Source organism: Nyctereutes procyonoides, unplaced genomic scaffold (assembly GCF_905146905.1).
Source record: "Nyctereutes procyonoides isolate TBG_1078 unplaced genomic scaffold, NYPRO_anot_genome, whole genome shotgun sequence".
Lineage (NCBI taxonomy): Eukaryota > Metazoa > Chordata > Mammalia > Carnivora > Canidae > Nyctereutes > Nyctereutes procyonoides.
In genome coordinates, this window is record NW_026575137.1 from 2,427,207 (window position 1) to 2,449,059 (window position 21,853).

Sequence of the window (21,853 nt, forward strand, 5' to 3'; positions counted from 1 at the left end):
TCATGAATATTTTCACATCCCTCTAGCCCCATGAAAACAAATTTTACTTGTGTTTGCCCACAGTGTTGACATACGTTCAATTCATCAGCACCTACTACATGACTACATACCTGCCAAACTAATATTCCGTAAATGAAATAGACGGTTTCAGGTTCTTACAATCTGGTGGGGGAAAACAAAAAGTAGGAGATAACTTCCATATCAAGCGATTGGGGATAGGTACATTTCACCTTCTCTCTCTCTCTTTCTTTCTCTCTCTCTGTATACACACACACACACACACACACACACACCCCTCATCTTCCTTTTTTTCCCTCAGATCTAGGGTTAGGGCTTAGATTAGGGCCAATATTAGGGTTAGGTTTAGGATTGGGGTAAGGGTATGTGCTTGGTATCCTGCAGTTCAGAGACCACCCCCCACAAGAGTGTTAGGTTTGGGGTTAGCCTTAGGGTTTAAGGGCTAGACGTATTACTAGACAGTCTTAAACATATTATTTAACTTCTCCAACATTCACTTTTCCAATCCACAAAACAATTTTAATAATATCTATTTTGTATATTTATCATAAAGATTAATTAAGATAGTATATGTAGCGCTGGTAATGATATGCTGGATGCATAGATTCCTACAGCAGGTATTTGAGTAATAGTTATTGAGTAAAATAATGCATTCGTTTTCCATTTCATTTTCTCTTTTGAAAAATACATAGAAAGAATTAGTGTAGATGTATGTAGGCATAGGTATTATGAATACACTCATATGTACATACATGCAATTCTTGTTTTCTAGGAAATTCCATACATGGCTGTGGTAATTGTCAAACTATATTGACACATAAGTGGAGAATTGCACAAATTGCTCCAACTTATTTTAGCAAAATGTTTTAAAGTCTGACTTTTGAAAACAATTTACAAAGTTGGCAAATTAAACTAGCTTAAAATATGTGAATAAGAGGAAAGGGACAAACAGGCTGAAGTAGACAAATTGAAGTGATAATGATAAAGATTTCTTAAAATCTATTTTATGGAAATAGATGGTCGTCATTTTTTCTAGATGTGACTGAATTAAAAATAATATAGTTCCTTAATGCATAAAGAAGGAAAGAGCTAAACTGACAGTCATATTTTTCACATTAAATAAAGTTGCGGGATCCCTGGGTGGCGCAGCGGTTTGGCGCCTGCCTTTGGCCCAGGGCACGATCCTGGAGACCCGGGATCGAATCCCACATCGGGCTCCCGGTGCATGGAGCCTGCTTCTCCCTCTGCCTATGTCTCTGCCTCTCTCTCTCTCTCTGTGACTATCATAAATAAATAAAAATTAAAAAAAACTCTAAAAAAAAGATTTATTAAAAATAAATAAATAAATAAATAAATAAATAAATAAATAAATAAATAAATAAAGTTGCATGGGGCAGCCCCGGTGGTGCAGCGGTTTGGCGCCTCCTGCAGCCCAGGATGTGATCCTGGAGACCTGGGATCCAGTCCCACATCAGGCTCCTTGCATGGAGCCTGCTTCTCCTTCTGCCTGTGTCTCTGCCTCTGTGTGTGTGTGTGTGTGTGTGTTTCTCATGAATGAATGAATAAATAAATAAATAAATAAATAAATAAATAAATAAATAAATAAATAAATAAAGTGCATGGCTCCATAAAGAGTGCAGAATTCATAGTCAAAAGACCTGGGTTTGAACCTGAACGCTGCACGTTCAGATTATTACATTACACAAAGTCATTATATGACTTTGAGAATATCATCTACATTGTAAGATTCTCTACTGGTGAAGTAGTAAATGTAAAAATGGTTGATAAATTAAATTCTATGCAAATTATGTTTATTCCTCTTTTTTTACATATTTAAATAATTCATCAAAGGCTGGGGGAAATAAATAAAAAGAGAAACAAATTAATGGAATTATTGTTGAAGTCCACATGGTAACAAACATTTTGAAATTTTCTAAATAGTTCCTAAGAAGCACGGTGTTGGTCAAAGAGGGTATATAATTATTTAGATCAGGGTTTCTAAGGCTTGATGCTATTGACATTTTTAATCAGATAATTCTTTGGTGTGGTATAGGGGGCTATCCTGTATGTTGTATGATGTTTAGCAGACCAGATGCCCACCGGATGCCAGTAACACCACCCTCTGTAAATTGTGATAATCAAAAATGACTCTAGATATTCATTGTAAATATCCCATGCAAGGTATTACCCTCTGTTAAAAAAACACTGATCGAGACAGGTAGCTGAAGATTCTGTATTTGTCCCTGAATAGACTTGACCCACAGGTGACTAAAATAAATTGAAATATTTTTCACCACATAAATCAGATATGCACACATTTTTTGATATAAACAGATGGTATCATCTCGTATGCCTAATTTCCTTTTGGGATTATATCTCATCTCGCAGGAAAAAGCACAAACTTTATCTTGTTAACTGTATCAGAATGTAATAACATTTATCAGCAAATCAATGAACTCTTTAGAGAAAGCAAGTCTGAAATGATTTAATGTGGCTTCTTTCTTTTTTTCCTGAGTAAAATACTAACTACAGTGATGGCTTTGGAAAAATATTTAAGATTATCTGTATGATGTAAACTGACTCCTAGTTTCTGTAGAATTGTGCTTGCCTAAAAGCAAGCTAAAGTAATATAGTCTAGGAACTTCATTTTTATTCACTTATCATTTTGCTAATCTTGAATAATAATTCTAAATTCAATCCCTATAATCACCCATAGAAAAGTAAAGTGTCATCAGCTGACAACCAAATATTTTTTGTTATGACAGTTTGTTTTCCTTTGTAATTTTCTTTTGCAGTTTTTTGTTGTAAAATCTATCTAAAGTAAAAGAGAAAAAGACATTTTTCTTTTGAATATAGTAATATTTTTGTTTGTCTCAAGTTTTTGTTTAAATTCTAGTTAGTTTACCTACAATGTAATATTAGTTTCAGGAGTAGAATTGAGTGATTCTTAACTTACAAACAACACCCAGTGCTCATCACAAGCGTCCTTCTTAATACTCATCACCCATTTAGACCATCCTCTACCCATTTCCCTCCAGCATCCCTGTTTGTTCTCTATAGTTAAGAGTCTGTCTTCTAGTTTGCCTTTTTTTTCTTCCCCCTACATTCATCTATTTTGTTTCTTAAATTCCACATGTGAATGAAATCATATGGTATTTGTTTTTCTTTGACTAACTTATTTTGCTTAGCATAATACTCTTCTACCTTCATCCATATCACTGCAAATGACAAGATTTAATTCTTTTTGATGGCTAAGTAATAGTTCAGTGTGTGTGTGTGTGTGTGTGTGTGTGTGTGTGTGACATCTTTTTTTTTTTTTTCCATTCATCAGCTGTGGACATTTGGGCTCTTTCTGTAATTTGACTATTGTTGACAATGCTGCTGTAAACATCGGGGTACATGTATCTCTTCAAATCAGTGATCCTTTAGGTAAATAACTAGTAGTACAATTGCTAGATCAGAGGGTAGTTCTATTTTTTAACTTTTTGAGGAAACTCCATGTTGTTTCCCAGAATAGTTGCACCAGTTCATATTCCTTACCAACACCGTAACACTGTAACACTTTCTCCCACATCCTCACCAACATCTCTTGTTTCCTGTGTTGTTAACTTTAGCCGTTCTGACAGGTGTGAGGTGGTATGTTCTCGTGGCTTTTATTTGTATTTCCCTGATAATGAGTGATGTTGAGCATTCTTCCCTGTGACTGTTGGCCATCTTTATGCTTTCTTTGGAAAAATGTCTGTTCATGTCTCCTGCCCATTTTTTAACTGGATAATTTGTTTTTTAGGGTGTTGAGTTTTATAAGTTCTTTATAGATTTTGGATACCAGTGCTTTAGCAGATATGTGATGTGCAAATATCTTGTCTCATTCTGTCAGATGCCTTTTAGTTTTGTTGACTATTTCCTTTGCTGTGCAGAAGCTTTTTATCTTGATGGAGACTCGGTAGTTCATTTTTGCTTTTGTTCCCCTTGCCTCTGGAGACATGTCTAGTAAGAAGTTCCTCTGGCTGAGGTCAAAGAGGTTGCTGCCTATATTCTCCTCTAGGATTTTTTTTTTCTCCTCTAGGATTTTGATGGTTTCTTATCTCACATTTAGGTCTTTCATTCATTTTGAATTTATTTTTGTGTGTGGTCCAGTTGCATTTCTTTGCATGTGGCCGTCCAGACTCTTAAATTTGGAGAACAAACAGGTGGTTACCAGAGGGGAGTGAGTGGGGGAATGGGTGGAATAGCTAAAGAGACGAAGAGGACACTTGTTGTGATGAGCACTGAGTACTGCATAAAATTCTTGAATCACTATATTGTACACTTGAAACTAATATAACACTGTATGTTACTTATACATGAGTTTAAAAAAATAAAAATTTTAAATGCATCCAAAAAATGCTAAATTGTAAATGTTGCCTCTATATTACTCAGAATAAAACCCATGATACTTATTTGGCTAACAAGACTCTATAATCTTCTCCATATCCCTTTTCCCTCTTCTCCACTCTCCACCTTACCTCTTGACTTCTTGTATTCTTCTCCCACTTGCCCATTCCACTCTAGCCACATTGCCCTCTTGGCTGTCTCTGAAACATACTTTGTCTACTCCTATGTCAGGCCTTTGCATTTATCATTCCTCAGCCTTATATAGTATCCCATCTCACTACACTTTGGGTTTTCTTTTTTGTTTTTTTTTTTTTAAGATTTATTTATTTATTCATGAGAGACACAAAGAGAGCAAAGACATAGGCAGAGGGAGAAGCAGGCTCCTCATGGAACCCAATGTGGGACTCCATCCCAGATTCTGGAACCAGGGATCACGCCCTGAGCCAAAAGGCAGATGCTCAACTGCTGAGCCACCCAGGCATCCCTCTCACTACCCTTTGATATGCGCATGACATGTTACCTCCTCTTATTGAGATTTTTGCTCAAATATCACCTTATCAGTGAAACTTTCTCTTATCATTGTACATATATTGACAAATTTTACTCCCTAGCCAGGTCTTCCTATTTATTTGTTGTCTTCTTCCACTGCTAGATGGATGTTCCATCATTTCAGAGACTTTGTCTCTCTTGTTTATGAATATATCTCCAGCTCTTGGGAAGGAGCCCAGCAATAACAGATCTTCATGAATATTGTTGAATAAATATGTTAGATACTTGAGTCAAAAATGAGAGCAGTTACCACTCTTGTCACGGAGAGAGATATTTAAAGAAAGGATCTTTTAAAGTATCATTTGAAAGAAATATGAGTACAAAGAGGATGAGCTTTTTAAATAAGAGGATCAAGGTTTGAGAATGACTTTACTCTGTAGGCAACATTTGCGCTGAGTATTTAGAAATTAAATGGCACTCACCAGGTGGAGGAAATGAGAGTGTAGGACAGACAAATAAAAACAACAAAAACACAGGTATAGATGTCTGGAAACACAAGACACATAAAGGAACAATGAACAATTGTGACTAGAGCCAATTAGAAAGGCAAGCAGATGAGTCAAGGGAAGATAATTTGGAGCTGACTGGGAAGTAAAGCAATTTTCTCAAATTCTCAAATTAATTAATTTTAAATTGTAGAATTTGTTATCTTTAGTAATTGACCCTAATTTTCCCAAGCCCCTAGGTTGTCTACATTGGGTCACTTGTACATAACAACTATGTAACAGCAAGTTCATTAAAATTAGTCCATATTATTCTTAGTAAAAAATACTTCTGACTTTTGTGATCTAATACTCTATATAAAAATAAAGGCACTATATTCTATGCAATGTGTCTTGGAAAATGAGGATATTGGATTTTGAAGAACTGAGGTGTAAATAGGGAAAAATACAAAAATGTGGCTGCCAAAGGCATGTGTCCTTCTCTTACTCTTCTATCATAATGCTTCTGATTAAGAAAGGGTATGCTTCCATACTAATTTTCTTCTTGAACTTCTTGTTTGCTTATCTGTCTCTCCATTAGACAGTCAATACCAATTTAGTGTCTGATACATACACAAAGCTTTAATTAAGATTTGTTGGTTGGGTTGCAACTGCATCCAGTGACCTACCTACTTATACACATACCTACAGATCTTCTGAAATTTGCTAATTTCTTGCTGTGTTTAAGACACTGAGCTGAATTCTGTTAAGTATGCGAGGAGAAAAAGAATAAGAAAAAGAAAGGGAGGGAAAAAAAGATAAAGAGGAAGAAAGACAAAGGGAGGGAGGGAGGGAAGACAGAAAGAAGGGAGGAATAAAGGAAAGAAGAGAAGGAAGGAAGGAAGGAAGGAAGGAAGGAAGGAAGGAAGGAAGGAAGGAAGAAATAGAATGAATTGGATGTTTTCTCTCCATTCAAAAGAGTTTGGTTGTTGAGAGCCTATGATGGGATAAATTCATTAATATGTCTTGCTTCACATAACTGTCCACAATTCCTTCTTTTTGAAATATTGTCTTCTCAGAGATCAGAATAATTTATTAATCTGAAATTTAAATAATTTTTATGGATCTAGTTTATAATGAGAGACAGAAAGTTTTCACTATTTACTGACTTAATGTAAGATCTCTTTTTAAACCAGTTAATATAATTTTCTAATTAAGGAGGACAGACTTCAAAGCCCAGGACCTTATGGTATGCAAGCATCAGAAGCCTCATCAATCAGTAATGGAAGAAGGAGCTTATTAAACACAGAAAACATTCAAAAGCAAGACTCCTGAAATTGAAATTCACCAATATCTAATCAGGTCTTCACTCTCAAGAAGCTCACAATGTAGTATGAAAAGTAGACATTCTAAATAATAAAATACATAGTATGTATCTAGCAGTAAATATGAGATGCCATTAAGTAAATTACAGGGGAGAGATACACCCCTGGGGGTTAGTCAAAGAAGAATCCATAGGAGAGGGAAGACTTAAATGAACCCCTAAAAGGCATATTGGATTTTGATAGACATATTTGGGGGGGAGAGAGTCTTTGCTGGGATAACTATATAAATAAAAAGAATAGCAATTATAATAATAGTAACAGAAATAGTATCTTCTGCTACTATCATTTATTGGTTTTGATGATGTTCTGGGCATGGTGCTAAGTGCTTTATGTGTATTACCTCATTACATTTTTATAACAAACCTCTGAGGTAGAGAATGAAAATTACAGATGTTGAACTCGAATCTTAGTGATTATAAGTGACTCTTCAAAAGGACACAGATGTGAACTAGAATCTACCTGCTTCCATGCACTGTTTGATTAAGCACTAAGCTTTTCTGTTCAAGTGAAGAGCATGCTTTGAGAGGAAATGGAATGTACAGCTGGAAATATACTATGGAGCAGGCCCTGGATCTCAGTTTATAGAGTTTGGTTTGTGCACAGGTATGTGGGTTTCCAGCCTTTTTCCTATAGAAATGGGGACATTCGGGCAACCTGGGTGGCTCAGCAGTTTAGCACCGCCTTCATCCCAGGGCCTGATCCTGGAGACCCGGGATCGAGTCCCACGTCAGGCTCCCTGCATGGAGCCTGCTTCTCCCTCTGCCTGTGTCTCTGCCTCCCTGTGTGTGTGTGTCTCTCATGAGTAAATAAATAAAATCTTAAAAAAAAAAAAAAAGAAATGGGGACATTCTGGAAGTGTTCAAAAGGAACGGTTTATTACTTATAATATTACTATGAAGGCACTATGCTATAGGTTGGGCAAATTGAGGGCAGAAGCCCAATTAAGAGGGAAGAGAATGGACAGGGGGAAAGAAAATGTGAAAAGAAAGGAAAATGAAGTGGGAAGCTTTAGATCTAAGGCTCTCCTTAATTCTGAACTCACTTTTATTTTTTGGAAAAGCATCAGAAATTAAAGTTGCAAAAATTTAAGTTCTAAGTTTAGAAATCTATGCTACTAAAAGACACATCTATTTTGATGGAGCAGGGGATTAATGTAATCCACAGTGAAGTAGAGATATTGTTAACAGGAGCCAAAAAAGAAGTAGAAAAAGGCAGAGAAGAGTTCAAGAAGGAAACACATCAGATATAGAGGTGGATCATCCCAGGAATTTCATCTGGAAACCGGACACAGTAGCACAGAACTATACCCAATCTGTAGATAGTGAATCCAACTGAAGAAAGGTAGAAACAAGACTATAGCCAACTAGGCCAGGCAAGTGGCAGGCCTTCTCCCAAGGACAGCAGTGAAGTGCAGTAAGAAAACAGCTTTCACAATTGCTCAAGAACCAGCCAAAACTATTTTCTAGTGGTGCTTTGCAGGACCTTGATGAGCCTTTGCTGCTAGCCATTCCAAGATTGAAGATGGGCAATTTGCACAGGGCTAGAAATGGGTTCAGAATTTCCTGGAAAGGGCAAATAGAACTTGTGCATATCAGATCCTTGTTGTCTCTAATTTTAAATACCATTAACTAATTAAACCCAAATGTTATAATGATCTGACTTGATCATAAAAGGTGTCCCTACAGGGGTGCCAGGGTGGCTCTCAGTTGATTGAGCATCTGCCTTTGACTCAGGTCAAGATCACAGGATCCTGGAATGGAGCCCTGAAGTGGGCTCCCTGTTCAGGGGAGAACCTGCTTCTCCCTCTCCCTTTGTCCCTACCCCCTGCTCAAGATGAGCACTCTCTCTCTCTCTCTCTCTCTCTCATATAAATAAATAAAATCTTAAAAAAAAAAAAAAGTGTTCCTACAGTGCTAAACACGAGTCTAGACTTAAAGCCAACCTTGACTTCCTGAACACAGGTAAGTACCTATGTGGTAAGCCCAGGTTTCCAGTGGTTTGAAATGTAGCTTCTATAAAATGGGGGTTTTGTTTATTTTTTTAGGGAGATAAATAAATTAAAATTAGTCAACTGCATGCCTGAGCTGAGGAGTGACTCTACTTACTAAGAAATATATCCTATCTAGCCACAGTCCCATTTCTCCTGCGTTGAAATCTAATGTTATAAGATAAAATATTTTCTATTAAATTTGATAGGTTTAAGTAAAACTACATGACGTGCTTCCATCAAAGGAAATGAAAATCATTCTTCAAAGTGGAATCAATTTGCAATTGTGACAGATGATGTTTTTCAAATTTAGCTGCAGTTCCACAATGGCACTTTGATGTCTCTGAAATAATTGACATAAGGAGTAATTCTCTATTTTAGACTGTGTTCTACTTTCAGTTTGGTTCTTCATAATAGGAACACTCCACAGGGCCCTGGATTCTTGCAGTTTTTATTTTGCAAGCTACGTTGCATCACAGATAAAAATCTGCTTTTTGTAAAAAAATTTCTGATTTTATAATAAAGTTTTTTTTTCTCATTTTTATCTTGAGAAAAAGTCTGTTCTTCCTTTGAGCAATGAATGTATATTGATGCATACGTTATCATATATATTATATCATATATCTTCGTTGACAAATAGCCCTATTCCAAACAAATATAGATTGCATTTAGTATTGATATAAAGTTTCTGAATACTAAAGAATCCAGCTAAATGCTTATTATCTTCCAAAATTCTGGGGAATATCCAAGCTGAGATCATCATAAACTTGAGGCAAAAGTGACAGAGAAGGATTAATAGGCTGACATCAAGATCTGTGCTCCAGATCTTGAAGCAGCTCTGCTGAAGCATGAACCCCTGAAACCCCACCTACTGAAAGCTCCAGGCAGATGCAGATGTTCTGCAGCGATAGCTTCGAGATCCTCAATCTCTGGTTATTGTGGGTTATGGCACATTTCCAAATGGTTCTCAGAAAAAATGAGAAAATAGGAACAGTATAGTGAATTTTTCATAAACAAATATACTTCATTTAAAGGGTTGCCCTTTAAATAGGAGACTGTCCTTTTCCTAAGCCTCTTCTTTATGAGATAATTATTATAATTGATAGTAGGATGTTTGTCATTGTTTTTAACATCCATACTTGGCAAAAAGAAAAATTGCCCATCTTGTGTTCATCCCTACTTGTTTGTCTTTGAATCCATGCTAAATACCAAAAACTTGGAATGGGAACCACTACTGTAGAAAATACCAGTGGGAACTTTGGTGAATTTTCTCCCTCCAGCCCCACCGCTTAAAAAGGGACATGTACAGCCCATTGCCTCGCTTTTTATTTAAAAAAGAAGGGGGGGGGTGACTTAGCAAGAGTTCTGTTAGAGTTCTCTAGCGTCCAAGACATTTCTTCAGAGGATAAACATGATATCCTGGTTTCAACAAATCACCAGGGAACTAGATTACAAATATCACCGACGACTGAAATATGTATCACAACATAGACCTCAAAGTAGTATTAACATTCCTATCATGATTTTATCACTCTTCAATCTGAATCCATTTTACAGGGCAGAGTCACTCTACTGCTTGCGAAAACTGAGTTTAGTATCACTTAGTTGTTTGATAAGATAGTTCCAGGTTACACCATCCCTTTTTGTAACTTGCAGTGAAAAGATTGAGTATCAGATGTTCACGTCACTGAAAATCACTGTAATTGCCAATGTCATCCGGTATCCCAGGATCGCTGGAAGTAACGAGAAACTGATAAGATTGAAAAGTATCCTATGTGACTCGACACAGTCTTGAGAAAGGTGCCGGTGAGTTGTGCTCTACATGAGTAATGGTACATCTGACGTTCTGTTGCTTTCTTACCCTTCTTCCCTTTCCAGTGAAATCAGATGAGCTCCAGACAATCAAGAAAGAATTAACCCAGATCAAAACGAAAATTGACTCCTTGCTAGGGCGCCTGGAGAAAATTGAGAAGCAGCAGAAGGCGGAGGCAGGTAAGTGAAAAGGATTTGTGGCCACAGACACACCAGAATTAAACCAGTGAGACAGAGTCAATTACAGGAACAGTGCACAGGGCCAGGGGGACACTGGCTGAGTTTAATAGGTTAATACAGACACGGGAAGAGTCTTTAAGCCAAGAGGTGCAACAGTGCAATCTGAGTTTTTACGTTTTAGAGAAGATGAACCAATTTGTCCAAGATTCATATTTTTAAAAAAGGAAAAAAATATTTTGATCCTATTGTATAATAATTAAAAGTTAATTTCTCAATATCAAGAATCCTTTAAGAAAATAAAATCAATTACTGGAATAACATGAAGATGAACCAATTTGTCTAAGATGCACATTTTTTAAAGAAGAAAATATATTTTGATCCTATTTGTATAATAATTAAAAGTTAATTTCTCAATATCAAGAATCCTTTAAGAAAATAAAATCAATTACTGGAATAACATGAAGATGAACCAATTTGTCTAAAATGCACATTTTTAAAAAAGAAAATATATTTTGCTCATATTCGTATAATAAAAGTTAATTTCTCAATATCAAGAATCTTTTAAGAAAACAAAATCAATTACTGGAATAGCATTGTCAGACTAAAATAATGCTCATATTTAAATAAACTAACTACAAAAATAAAAGAGATTTCAAAAACGATGATTATAAAGCCCAGTTCCTACATTGCTACAACCTTATAAAACCAGTACCCAGTTTCAGGATCCTTAACATCAAGAACATGCCCCTGACTACCCACAGTCAAGTCATTTGATTATATCTTTTACAATTTAATGCCCCTTTCCTTTGAATTATCAGCCTTGGCCTTATTTCTCTTCTAATATAATTCTAATAATGCCCTTGTCTTGCGGCTACAGATATTTTTTAACATAGAATATGAAAACCAGGATAAAGTTAGAGATGAGCAAGTGCACAGTTTGAAAATCATGTTCTATAAGGCCTCACATGCCTCAGAAGCTCCCTGGAAATAGTATGACGGTTAGAAGGAGGCCCAGGAGGTAGATGAACTCATGCCTCCTCCAAATCTAGCCCTTGCTCTATCTGTATCTATTTTATTATTGAATTTCAACATAATACTTCATTTGCTGAAAGATCTTCACTTTTCAGGATGCCTGGGTGGCTCAGTCGGTTAAGTGTCCAACTCTTGATCTCAGAAAAAAAGAGAGAGCTTCACTTAAAAAAAAAAAATACAGTTTTGAAAGCTGTCGATGAAATCCAGCCCCCTCATTTCACAAATGAAAAAACAAAGGATCAAAGAGGTAAATTGATTTTTCTGTAGTCACCTGACTAGTGTATGATAGAACTGGGTCTCAACCCCCCAGTCTCATGAGTGAATCCAGTGTCCTCATTTATAATTTCAATCTCAGGTTCCACCCAGGGCCTAGTGCGAGGATTTCATTGACGTGAGGCCCTCTGGGTTCCTCCTAACTGATGAGAACTGGTTGGGATCCTGAGGTCCCTGAGCTACACAGCAAAGAGGAACCTGCCTATGTGTTCACTGTATCACTGGGGTGCGGACTAGAGCTTTACCTCCTGGTGATGAGCCATATAGGACTCAGAGATGAAAGAAGGCAGATGTGAGTTTGGTGCTATAGCATAGTGAATGAGAGAAATAAACTCTGGTTCAGATTCTCATGCGCCACTGACTTAGCCTCAGTATTCTCATTTATAAAATAAAGATAGAAATCCCTACCTCACATTGTGAGAAACAAAGTATCATATTATCATGTGTAACTTATATAGCACAGTAATTAGCACGGAGGAAAGGCTCAGTAATTGGAGCTCTTTGGCATATAGAGGCATACATAGGCAAATGAACATTTTCTACTATTTTCACACAACCCAGTTTTTACAAACAAGAGCCATATACCCAGCACATGGATGGCAGATTCTCACTAATGTGGATGAGAAACAGTAGATAAAACAATCATTTTATTAAAAATTTCTATTATTAACATATTTTCTAAGAAAAGATATGGGGGAAAGATTGGGATAGACATTTTTCTAAAAAAGGCATACAGAGATGGCCATCAGGTACATGAAAAGACACTCAGCATCACTAATCACCAGGGAAATGCAACTCAAAACCACCAAGTATTATCACCTCACACTTGTCAGAATGGCTAGTATCAAAAAGACAAGAAACAAGTGCTGCTGTGGATATGGAGAAGAGGGAACCCTGGTGCACTGTTGGTGGGATTTTAACTTTCCGCTATGGAAAACAGATGGAGGTTCCTCAAAAGATTAAAAATAGAACTACCATATGATCCAAAAATCACACTACTGGGTATTTATTTGAAGAAAAAAAAAACAAAAACATTGCCTACACTTCTTAATAGAGAAATTTAGATTTTAGAAAGTTTTTTTATATGGCACTAAAGTGTTGTGGTAACTGAAATAGCCTGTGATGTCGCCTAAATCAATATTTCCCTTTGAGGAACTTCTGTGAAATTCGTTATTATGTAAAACAACCCTTACAGCAAAGGACTTTGATAACCAATTTGCACTTCAGTTTAAAGGATTATGGAGAACTCATTTAAATATAAATCACCTCAAAGAGAAAAATGTGATCCTTATTCTATCATATTATGCCTTCCAGTTTCCTGCAATGAATAATACCTTTCACATATCTTCTTGGAAGATCATCCATAAATGTAACGCCAAAATTCAAAGCTTGCATTTTCTTTTCATGAAAGGCTGTCACCTTATTTTTGTATGTGTTTAAACTTTCCCAGTCATGAGAGAGTTATTTTTAAAATGATAGGCTTAGTCTTTTGATACTTATGTCTTTCTACTTTAACATGTTAGGAAGAAAATGGGATTATTTAAATTGTAATTTCATTCACTTAGTAATTGTCTCCTGAACAGCATTCATAGTTATGGAGATAAGATGATTACTTTCTATATTTTCTTTATGAAAAGAAATCAGGGTTGGAAGGAAAGAGTCAAGACTAGATTATGGGAATTGGAGAGAAATATAATAAAATTCTTTAAAAATACTCAATATCTCCTTACTAAATTTAAGGGAGCACTCATTTTCATGCTTATTTGGTTGCTAATTATTTTGTAGCTGACTAATATTTACTCTTCATTATTATTCTTTTCTACATCTCTCATTCCCAATCTTAGTTATTTGATAATGAAAGTTTCCAGCATAAAGTACTGGCAGGAGATGGAAGATCACGAACCAAAGATGGGGAAGCCACACAACATGGAGATTGTCCAGTATTCAAGTTTCATACTATCATTTTTTATTCTTTTTGTTTTTAGTGAATTTCTAAGCTGTGAGGAGTAATTGTAATGAAGCATAACTACTTGATTTTGAATTCTCTATACCTTCAATTGCTTCTAATAGATATATTTGTATGGTGTCCTGTCTCTTTCTTTGAGATTGTAAACTTCCTGAGCATAAGGTCATGTCTTCTCTTCCTTCTCTAACTCCCCAACACCATGTACTATGTATCAGGCACAAACCTGACAAGTCATTTAACTTCTCTAGGTCTCGACCCCTCAAATGTAAACTAGAGGAATGGATTATGACCTCAAATATACTATCCCAAGCTTTAAGTTATAGTTAGCATAAATCTATGATGCATATGTTATTTTTTTCTATTGAATAATTCAATGAACACAACTTCGGGACATCATAGCTATGTAGATCATACCAATGTAGCCTACGGTTGTGCCTCATTCCTAGACGCTTATTTTAAAAGAGCCACATATAAATGGCCACATATGAGTAGCACAATTTACATGTGGTTTATACAGTGATGTTAAATAATCAAGAAGAGTAAAAGAGGCAAGAAGGAAAACTAGAAACTGGGTATCCTACAAGAAGCACAATTAATCCACAGGAACTACATTTTTTAAAAAAAAAATCAAATTTCAGGCATAAGGGCTCTGATGTGAAAAATCAAGTGGACGTTATTTAATTCAATTTTATTCTCTATGGTGTGCCTGATACATGGCCCGCCATTCTTGCTTGAACAATTCCAATGATAATAGCCAAAGTTTGATCTAAGCATTGGAGAGGTCACAAACTGGGTCTCATAAGGTAAATTCACCCCCAACATGTTTGGTAAAAATACAGAATTTTTAAAGATAATGTTTAAGAATTGTAATATTACAAATAAATATTAAAATACATAGCTTCTTTTGAAAAGTTGGAATCTTTCAATTCTGCTGTCATGTTATGCATGCCATACTCTTTTCAGTTTGCTAATATTTTTATTTAGCCAACTCACACATTGTTATTTATTTGGTTGGTCCCTGTTCATATTTGTGTCTCTGACTTCTGTGGTGGGTTCTCCTCATACTGCACCAAACCAAAAGGTCTTTTGTTTTCACTTCGTTTGTTCATACTTTTTATGTCCCCTGAAATCAATTTAATGTCTCATCCATGTGAATGTAACAGACAATTAAATATTTTAAAGGAGTTATAATATTCTCACTCCCAACCTCTGAATGGAAAGTCGACATAATTGGCCCATAGATGTATGATTTAGCTGCATTCAAATTTTTGTCACAGCATCTCTGAAGCCTTCTTTTCTCTTGATAAATATCAATAATTTTTTCAGCTGCTTCTCGTATAATTTGGTTTTGCATCTCGAACCATTGTCATCTCTCTTCCCTGGTCATTCTGTAGTTTGTCAACCATGTATTGAGGTACTCAGAATAGAAAAATGTTGCTCCATATCTGATCTGAGTGCTGTCACCTATAATGTAAATGTTTCTGTTCTGAATACCTTAGTGCTAACATTTGCACTCTGGATTAAATTGATGATGTTTCTGGTTACAGACATTGGGTTAAATACATGAATTGAGCTCTTTTCTCCTGAAATTGCATTCAAATGATACATTTTAAAAATGAAAAACCCCAAAAAAATAAAAAATAAAAATAAATAAAAATGAAAAACCCTAGACATAAAGAGAATGGGAACAAATGGGAACAAAACTTTAGAAGCTGGACAGCAGATGGAGAAATACACTTAATTTAGCATATCCTAGAAATCTGAGTCTAGTTTTAACCACAGAAATCCCAAAAGGCTCAAAACTAAAGACATCATCCTCTGGAAAAGGAAGTATAAATGGCTGCAAGTCTGTTGAGGAATCAAATTCCTGTATTACCATTCCCAACTGTCCCTGACCCACTAGAAAGCTGAAGAAGGTTACTATAGAAAAGTTAAAATGGTAGATCTCAGAAATGGTAAACAACAAATTTGAGTGCAGTTGAAGATAAGGAGAGAAGTGAAATTTTACACAATTACTGTAGAAATTCTAAGCATTCTCTCTTCCCCTCTGATGCCAGAGTACTGTCAAGACCCTAGAAGTTTTAATTGGGAATATAAACATCATAAAAGGAAAGATTTAAAGATATTGGTAGAGGTGCCACCCAAGGAAATAAATGGTCACCCAGGTCACCTTGCAAAAACAATATCCTTATGCTTGCAAAGCTGTCCATTGATATTTGATATTATTCATATTACTTGGTAATATGAATGGATGAGCATCACCCAGTAATAGAAAACACTTAACATAAAAAGGAGATATCAGAAAAGAAGAAAAAAAAGATTGGAGAAAACAGATTGTGCAGAAGAATAAAACTTCAAAAAGAAAAAAAAACCACACGGATTAATACACTCAGAAGGAAAGAAGATATTGCATTCATGAGATAAGACCATGAAACTAAAACTTGAGTATTCAGAAGACAGATAAAAGACCTTTTAGAAATTAACATATGATAGCACAAATAAATAACTCAATAGAGGATTGGAAGACAAAATTGAAGAAACTCTCCCAGAAAGTGTAGGAGAAAATAGATAAAAAAAAAAAAAATACGAGGGGAAGGGTATGAAACTCACTGGATGAATATCTGAATAGCAGGGCTCAAAAAGAAAGAAGGGAGATCATCAAAAACATATTTTAGAAAAAAAAACTGAAGAACATAGTTAATCAGATTGAGAGAATCCACTGAGTGCCTGGAACAACCCATGAAAATAGATGTACATTGAAGCATCTCACTGTGATATTTCAGAACAGGAGTCAAAGAGAAGGTCCCTACCAACTTTAGAGAGACAGGAAAAGACAGAAAGCAGTTTTCCTAGAAAGCAACAGGGATCAATACCAATGGGCTTCTTAGCAACCACACTGAAAGCTGGAAGGCAATGAAAACATGCCCTAAAAATTCTGAGGAAAGATTATTTACAAGGTGCAATTCTGTACTAATACCCAAACTATTAAATGTGAGGGGGCATTAAAGACATTTTCAAATATCTAAATATCAAAATATATGCCTCCAGTTCATTCTTTCTCTGAAAAGTTTGGAGGAGGTACTTCACCAAATCAAGGAGGTAAACCAAGAAGGGGAAACATGGCTTTCCCAGAGCAGGGAAATCCCGGAGCAAAGGGAATCCTCAGGGTGCTGGTAAAGGCGATTCTAGCATATGAGCTGTGCAGCAGGCCCAGAAAGAGAGAAGTCCAAATCAGAATTACTCAAAATCTCTGGGAGAGACTTTTTCAAGATGAAATTGACTGAACAGCTAATGAATGGGCAAGTGACCTAGTCAAAATGAGATTTACAGGTCAGGTTAAAGTTTGCACAACTACAAAGAAGTACATAGAGAACTAAATTTTGAAAAACAAAACAAAAAAATCTAAGGCAGTTCTTCACACCAAAGAAACTAATATCATTCAGAAAAGAAAAATTATTTTTATATACTAAGAGCTGCTCAGAGCATTTTAAGAAATTCTTAAAATTATTTTTTTTAATTGACCTGATCTACAGTCTAACTCCTTAGAGTGATGGGGACATAAACAGGGAATGGTGGACAGAAAACTGAATCCTCAGCATTTTAAGTATGATGATATCAACAGACAGCATAAAATTGATCAAGAAATAGCAATATAAACATGTTATTTAGAAACATGAGGGCATATATTTAAAAGAATGATCTGAGGGGAAATCCTTTAGGGAATTGAAAATGGGGAGCAGGTAGGAACAAAGGCTGCTATTTTTCATAACAAGTCTTGTGGAAATATTTAAGTACAAAAATTAAATGTTTTTAAGAAGCTAAATGGAAAGGGATGAAAAGAAAGTTGTGTTAGCAACTGGATCAAAACTTTTCCCTCTGCTTAATGGAGAACTTCCTATGGCTACCCTCAGATAATTATAAAAGAACAATTGCACTGAACACTTATTTAAAATGGCAAGGAAGGGCCACCTGGGTGGGTTAACGGTTAGGCGCATCTGCCTTCAGCTCAGGGTGTGATCCTGGAGTTCCGGGATCGAGTCCTGCATCGGGCTCCCTACGGGGAGCCTGCTTCTTTCTCCCTCTGCCTGTGTCTCTGCCTCTCTCTTTCTATGTCTCTCATGAATAAATAAATAAAATCTTTTAAAAAAATATGGCAAGGAAGACTTTATTCTAGACTACTGCAGTAGGGGTCAAGACTAGTGCAATACAGGATGGAAATTGAACTCTACTTAAATAAAAGGATAATTTTTAAATGCTGGAGTCAGCTAATGGAAAAGTATTAGAGGACATCAGTACGGAGGCTGGTTGGTATGATTGGGCCATCTGTGTTTGCTAATTGACTATTATGGAAGATAAGCTTCTACTCTCCCACAGAGACTATCTTTCTTGATGATTACATTTCAAGGGAATGGCTTCTAGGTCTTAACAAAGACATGCCTAGGTTATGAAAGATCAACATTTCCAAGGAGTATAGAAAGAATTCACAATTGCAAGTTTTCTAAAGTTAACACTAGAGGAAAAAAAAAAAAAAAAAGAGGTCAGGAGCCCATAGTCAGGAAGAAGCCCGTCTAAAGTTCAGTCAAGCTGAGGGCACATTAAGGAAGGTCCTTGGTAATAACTCCATACCATCTTTCAAAACTGAAATCTTTCTCCTCACTTTCTTATCTAAATATACTCTACTCTCTGTGTCCTGTCTCTGTCATGTCACCACTGCATAGATCCTGTCCATCACATGGCCAGAGTATCTTCTATTCCTTCTATAGCCAGTGCTGTAAAATCTTACCTCGGCATCTTTTTATTCCATCCTTTCTCTCCATTTTTCCAGTACTACTGCCTATACCCAAATCCTTATCATCTTTCACTTGCTCTGATGCACCCATCTTATTTTCTAGCAACTTTATTGAGGTATATTTTACATAGCATACAGCTTACCCACCCCAGGAGTGCAGTTCAGTGACTTCTAAGTAATTTTACCAAGCAGTACAACCATCACCACATGTCAGTTAGAACATTTTCATCCTCCAAAGCCTCACCTGGTAGTTGTTTTCCCACTAGCAAAACATCTAAGGCCCCGGGCTTAAGAATCAAACAGAACTAGGTTCAACCCTATTAGAGATCTCCTCCTAAAACTTACTAGTTGTGTGATATTTGGGAAGGTTCTTCTGAAATTTATAAAATGGGGGGAAATTAAGATCTATCCCTTAAAATTATTGTGAGGTTTAAATAAACACAGTATCTGTAATTTGTAAAATTATTTATACTGAATTTGTGGTGACCTCAACAACCCAGGTACTCCACGAGAACGACTTTGAGGTCATTTTCCCCAGGAATATACCTATATAACTGGCATTTTAACCAGAAAGCAACCCTCCTGTGTAACTTTCCTGATGCTAATTTGTGTCATGATTAGTACATACCATCCATTAAAAGTTGCATCTTTTTAAATAGCATTTTTTTGAATCATTGAGTTAAATTCATATTATATACAGGTGTTGTAATGTAGAATTTTTGTAAAAAAATACAGCTTATACTGGTATGTAGAAACAATAGTTTCAGAATACTAGCTTGGCTCTAATGAACAATGTGACTGTTTTGTATCAACATTATTTCCAACCATCTGCTAAGTACAATTTAGCTAGCAATTAGCTAGCAATTAAGCCAGTCTGTCAAAAAACTTAATTGCCAACTCAACCAATTTTCAGAGTTATATTAATGATAATAGCTATGCAGCAAACTGAATTTAATAAAAATGCTTTGAACATAAATCCCAACAATTCTAACTTGTTTTCTCGATCATATATAGCTTTTGAAATAGAAATGCGATGTGCAAAAAAACGTTTGAATATGAGAGTTGAAATTTAATACAAATTCTTTTCTTTCATGGCTTATTGAAGCTTGAGGCACTTTCCCATGAACAGAAGTACCTGCCTTGCACTTGCACTTCTTTTCCTTTGATAGCCATTATTTAGTTGGAGCATGTGCCCCTAACTAAAGAGACTTCTTCATTCTTTAATTTAGAATTGTCTGGTTACTGAAGAGAGTCAAAGCTCTGTCAAATTAGGCCTTTCTTCTAGTGATATATTAGGAAACAGCCCAAGCTATGGAGTCAGAAGACATTAAACAGGAATTCTAACTCCTACACTTATTAACTGTGTGACCACGGGCACCTATTTCTCCATTTGTAAGATGATAAAGAAGCGCCTACCCTGCAGGATGTTTCAAGGTCTCTAGTTAATGAATATTGCATGGTCAGCACTTTGTAAGCATTCACTAACTTGGAGTCATAATAAACCTTTTTTGTTGTTGAAATCCATAGTTTATGTAATATTAGAGATATCTTTTAGTCATAAGCTGCTAGCTTTGTGGTTCCTAATACATTCTAAAACTCACTTTGCCCGCAAAAGAAACACTATGGTCACCCATCACTCTGACTTTAAAGAAGACAACTGACTCCAAAAGATGCCAGTGTTCGAAACCAGCCGTCTTCCAAGAAACCCTTGCAGACTTCACATTTTATTTTTCTCCTGAAGACTTATCCATGTAAAAACAATCTTCTAAGAAACTCTCAGATCCCACATTTTCCTTTGACTTAGTGGTATGGGGCTCTCATTTAAAATGTGGCAAGGATATTTCTTTTAACTTCTGTGACTTCATATTTTTGCTACCATGGTGCCAAATTTGACTCTATGGAAAGAATTTGACACTTAGACATTTATTTTCATTTTTTAGTTCCACAACAATTCGTGAATATAGTCAGCAAATATTTCATTTGCCGTGTAAGGCTCTCAGTTAGCCGTTAGGTCTACAAAGATGAACAAAAATGTTTCTACCTCAAAGAAATTTAGAAGTAGAGACATAAGTGTGCATGCCCACACATACATACCATGTATGAACTCAACATTCACAATAAAAATGAAAAGTGATAAGTAGACAAAGAATTATGCAGGTAAAGGAGAATGTTACAAAGTCAGGATTAAACTAAAAAATATTACTCATTTCTAGTAGAAGTAAAATTAGTTAACCATTCTTAAAAAATAGAACAAGTTGCTTTCTTTCTATTTTAACAAGATAATTACTGGCCTAGAACTGCTTGTTAAACTGTGAACCAACAGTTTAATAAACAAGATGTGCTTTCTTGTGTGAGTTTATTCCTGGAAACTCTCATCGTTTAGTGATTATAACATTTCTCACTGAGGCAATGACAAAAATCTATGATGACTACACATTACTGAAGCACAGGTTGACTGTATTTCTGTTAAACTGCTATGAATTGACTACCATTGTAATTAAAGGGTTTTTTTCTCAAACCAGATAATGTCTTCCATGCATTTAGCTTTCAAGTTAATGAATGGATGAATGAGGATAAGTCCTAAGGTTTTTTGCATCGAACTTTAATACACCGTTGCCTTTGAAATAGGCTGTCAGAGGAGTTACATGTATATTGTATAACATACACAAAAAAAGCAGAGAATAACTTAAAACACTATGTCTATCTAAACCGAAATGAAGCCAAAATTGTCTTTGTAATGTATGATTCTTAATGATCAGAAGTGATGAATGATTTTGACATAAACTGTTTGTCTTCAATAAGAAGAAATCAAATTATTTGATTTGATTAATCAAATAATCAATACAGATCCAACTCAAGAACTATTTTTGAGCCTGTATGATAACATGTTTATGTGGCCTTTACACTTTAGAAAACACATTCACCTCTTTTTCCTCATTTGAGTACACAGCAACTCTCGGAAAGATTTTATTTTCATGCTCATCTTTTAGAGAAGAAAGCTATAATTAATAGGACTAGTAATAAACAGAATTATGGATCACAAATCCTATATCCTTATATTATCTC

The 21,853-nt window shown here is 35.7% G+C and overlaps 1 protein-coding gene across 5 annotated transcripts in view; it reads left to right on the forward strand.

The window, feature by feature from the left end:
• Positions 1-21,853, forward strand: part of RALYL (RALY RNA binding protein like) — a 713,351-nt gene that overhangs the window by 647,899 nt on the left and 43,599 nt on the right. For 4 of the 5 annotated variants that reach the window (XM_055303495.1, XM_055303496.1, XM_055303499.1 and 1 more), the window contains one exon: positions 10,614-10,727. In XM_055303495.1, the coding sequence (XP_055159470.1) occupies positions 10,614-10,727 (114 nt within the window). Of the gene's footprint in view, positions 1-10,613; positions 10,728-13,876; positions 14,089-21,853 lie in introns of those variants that run through there. The other variant, XM_055303497.1, reaches the window with a different exon arrangement.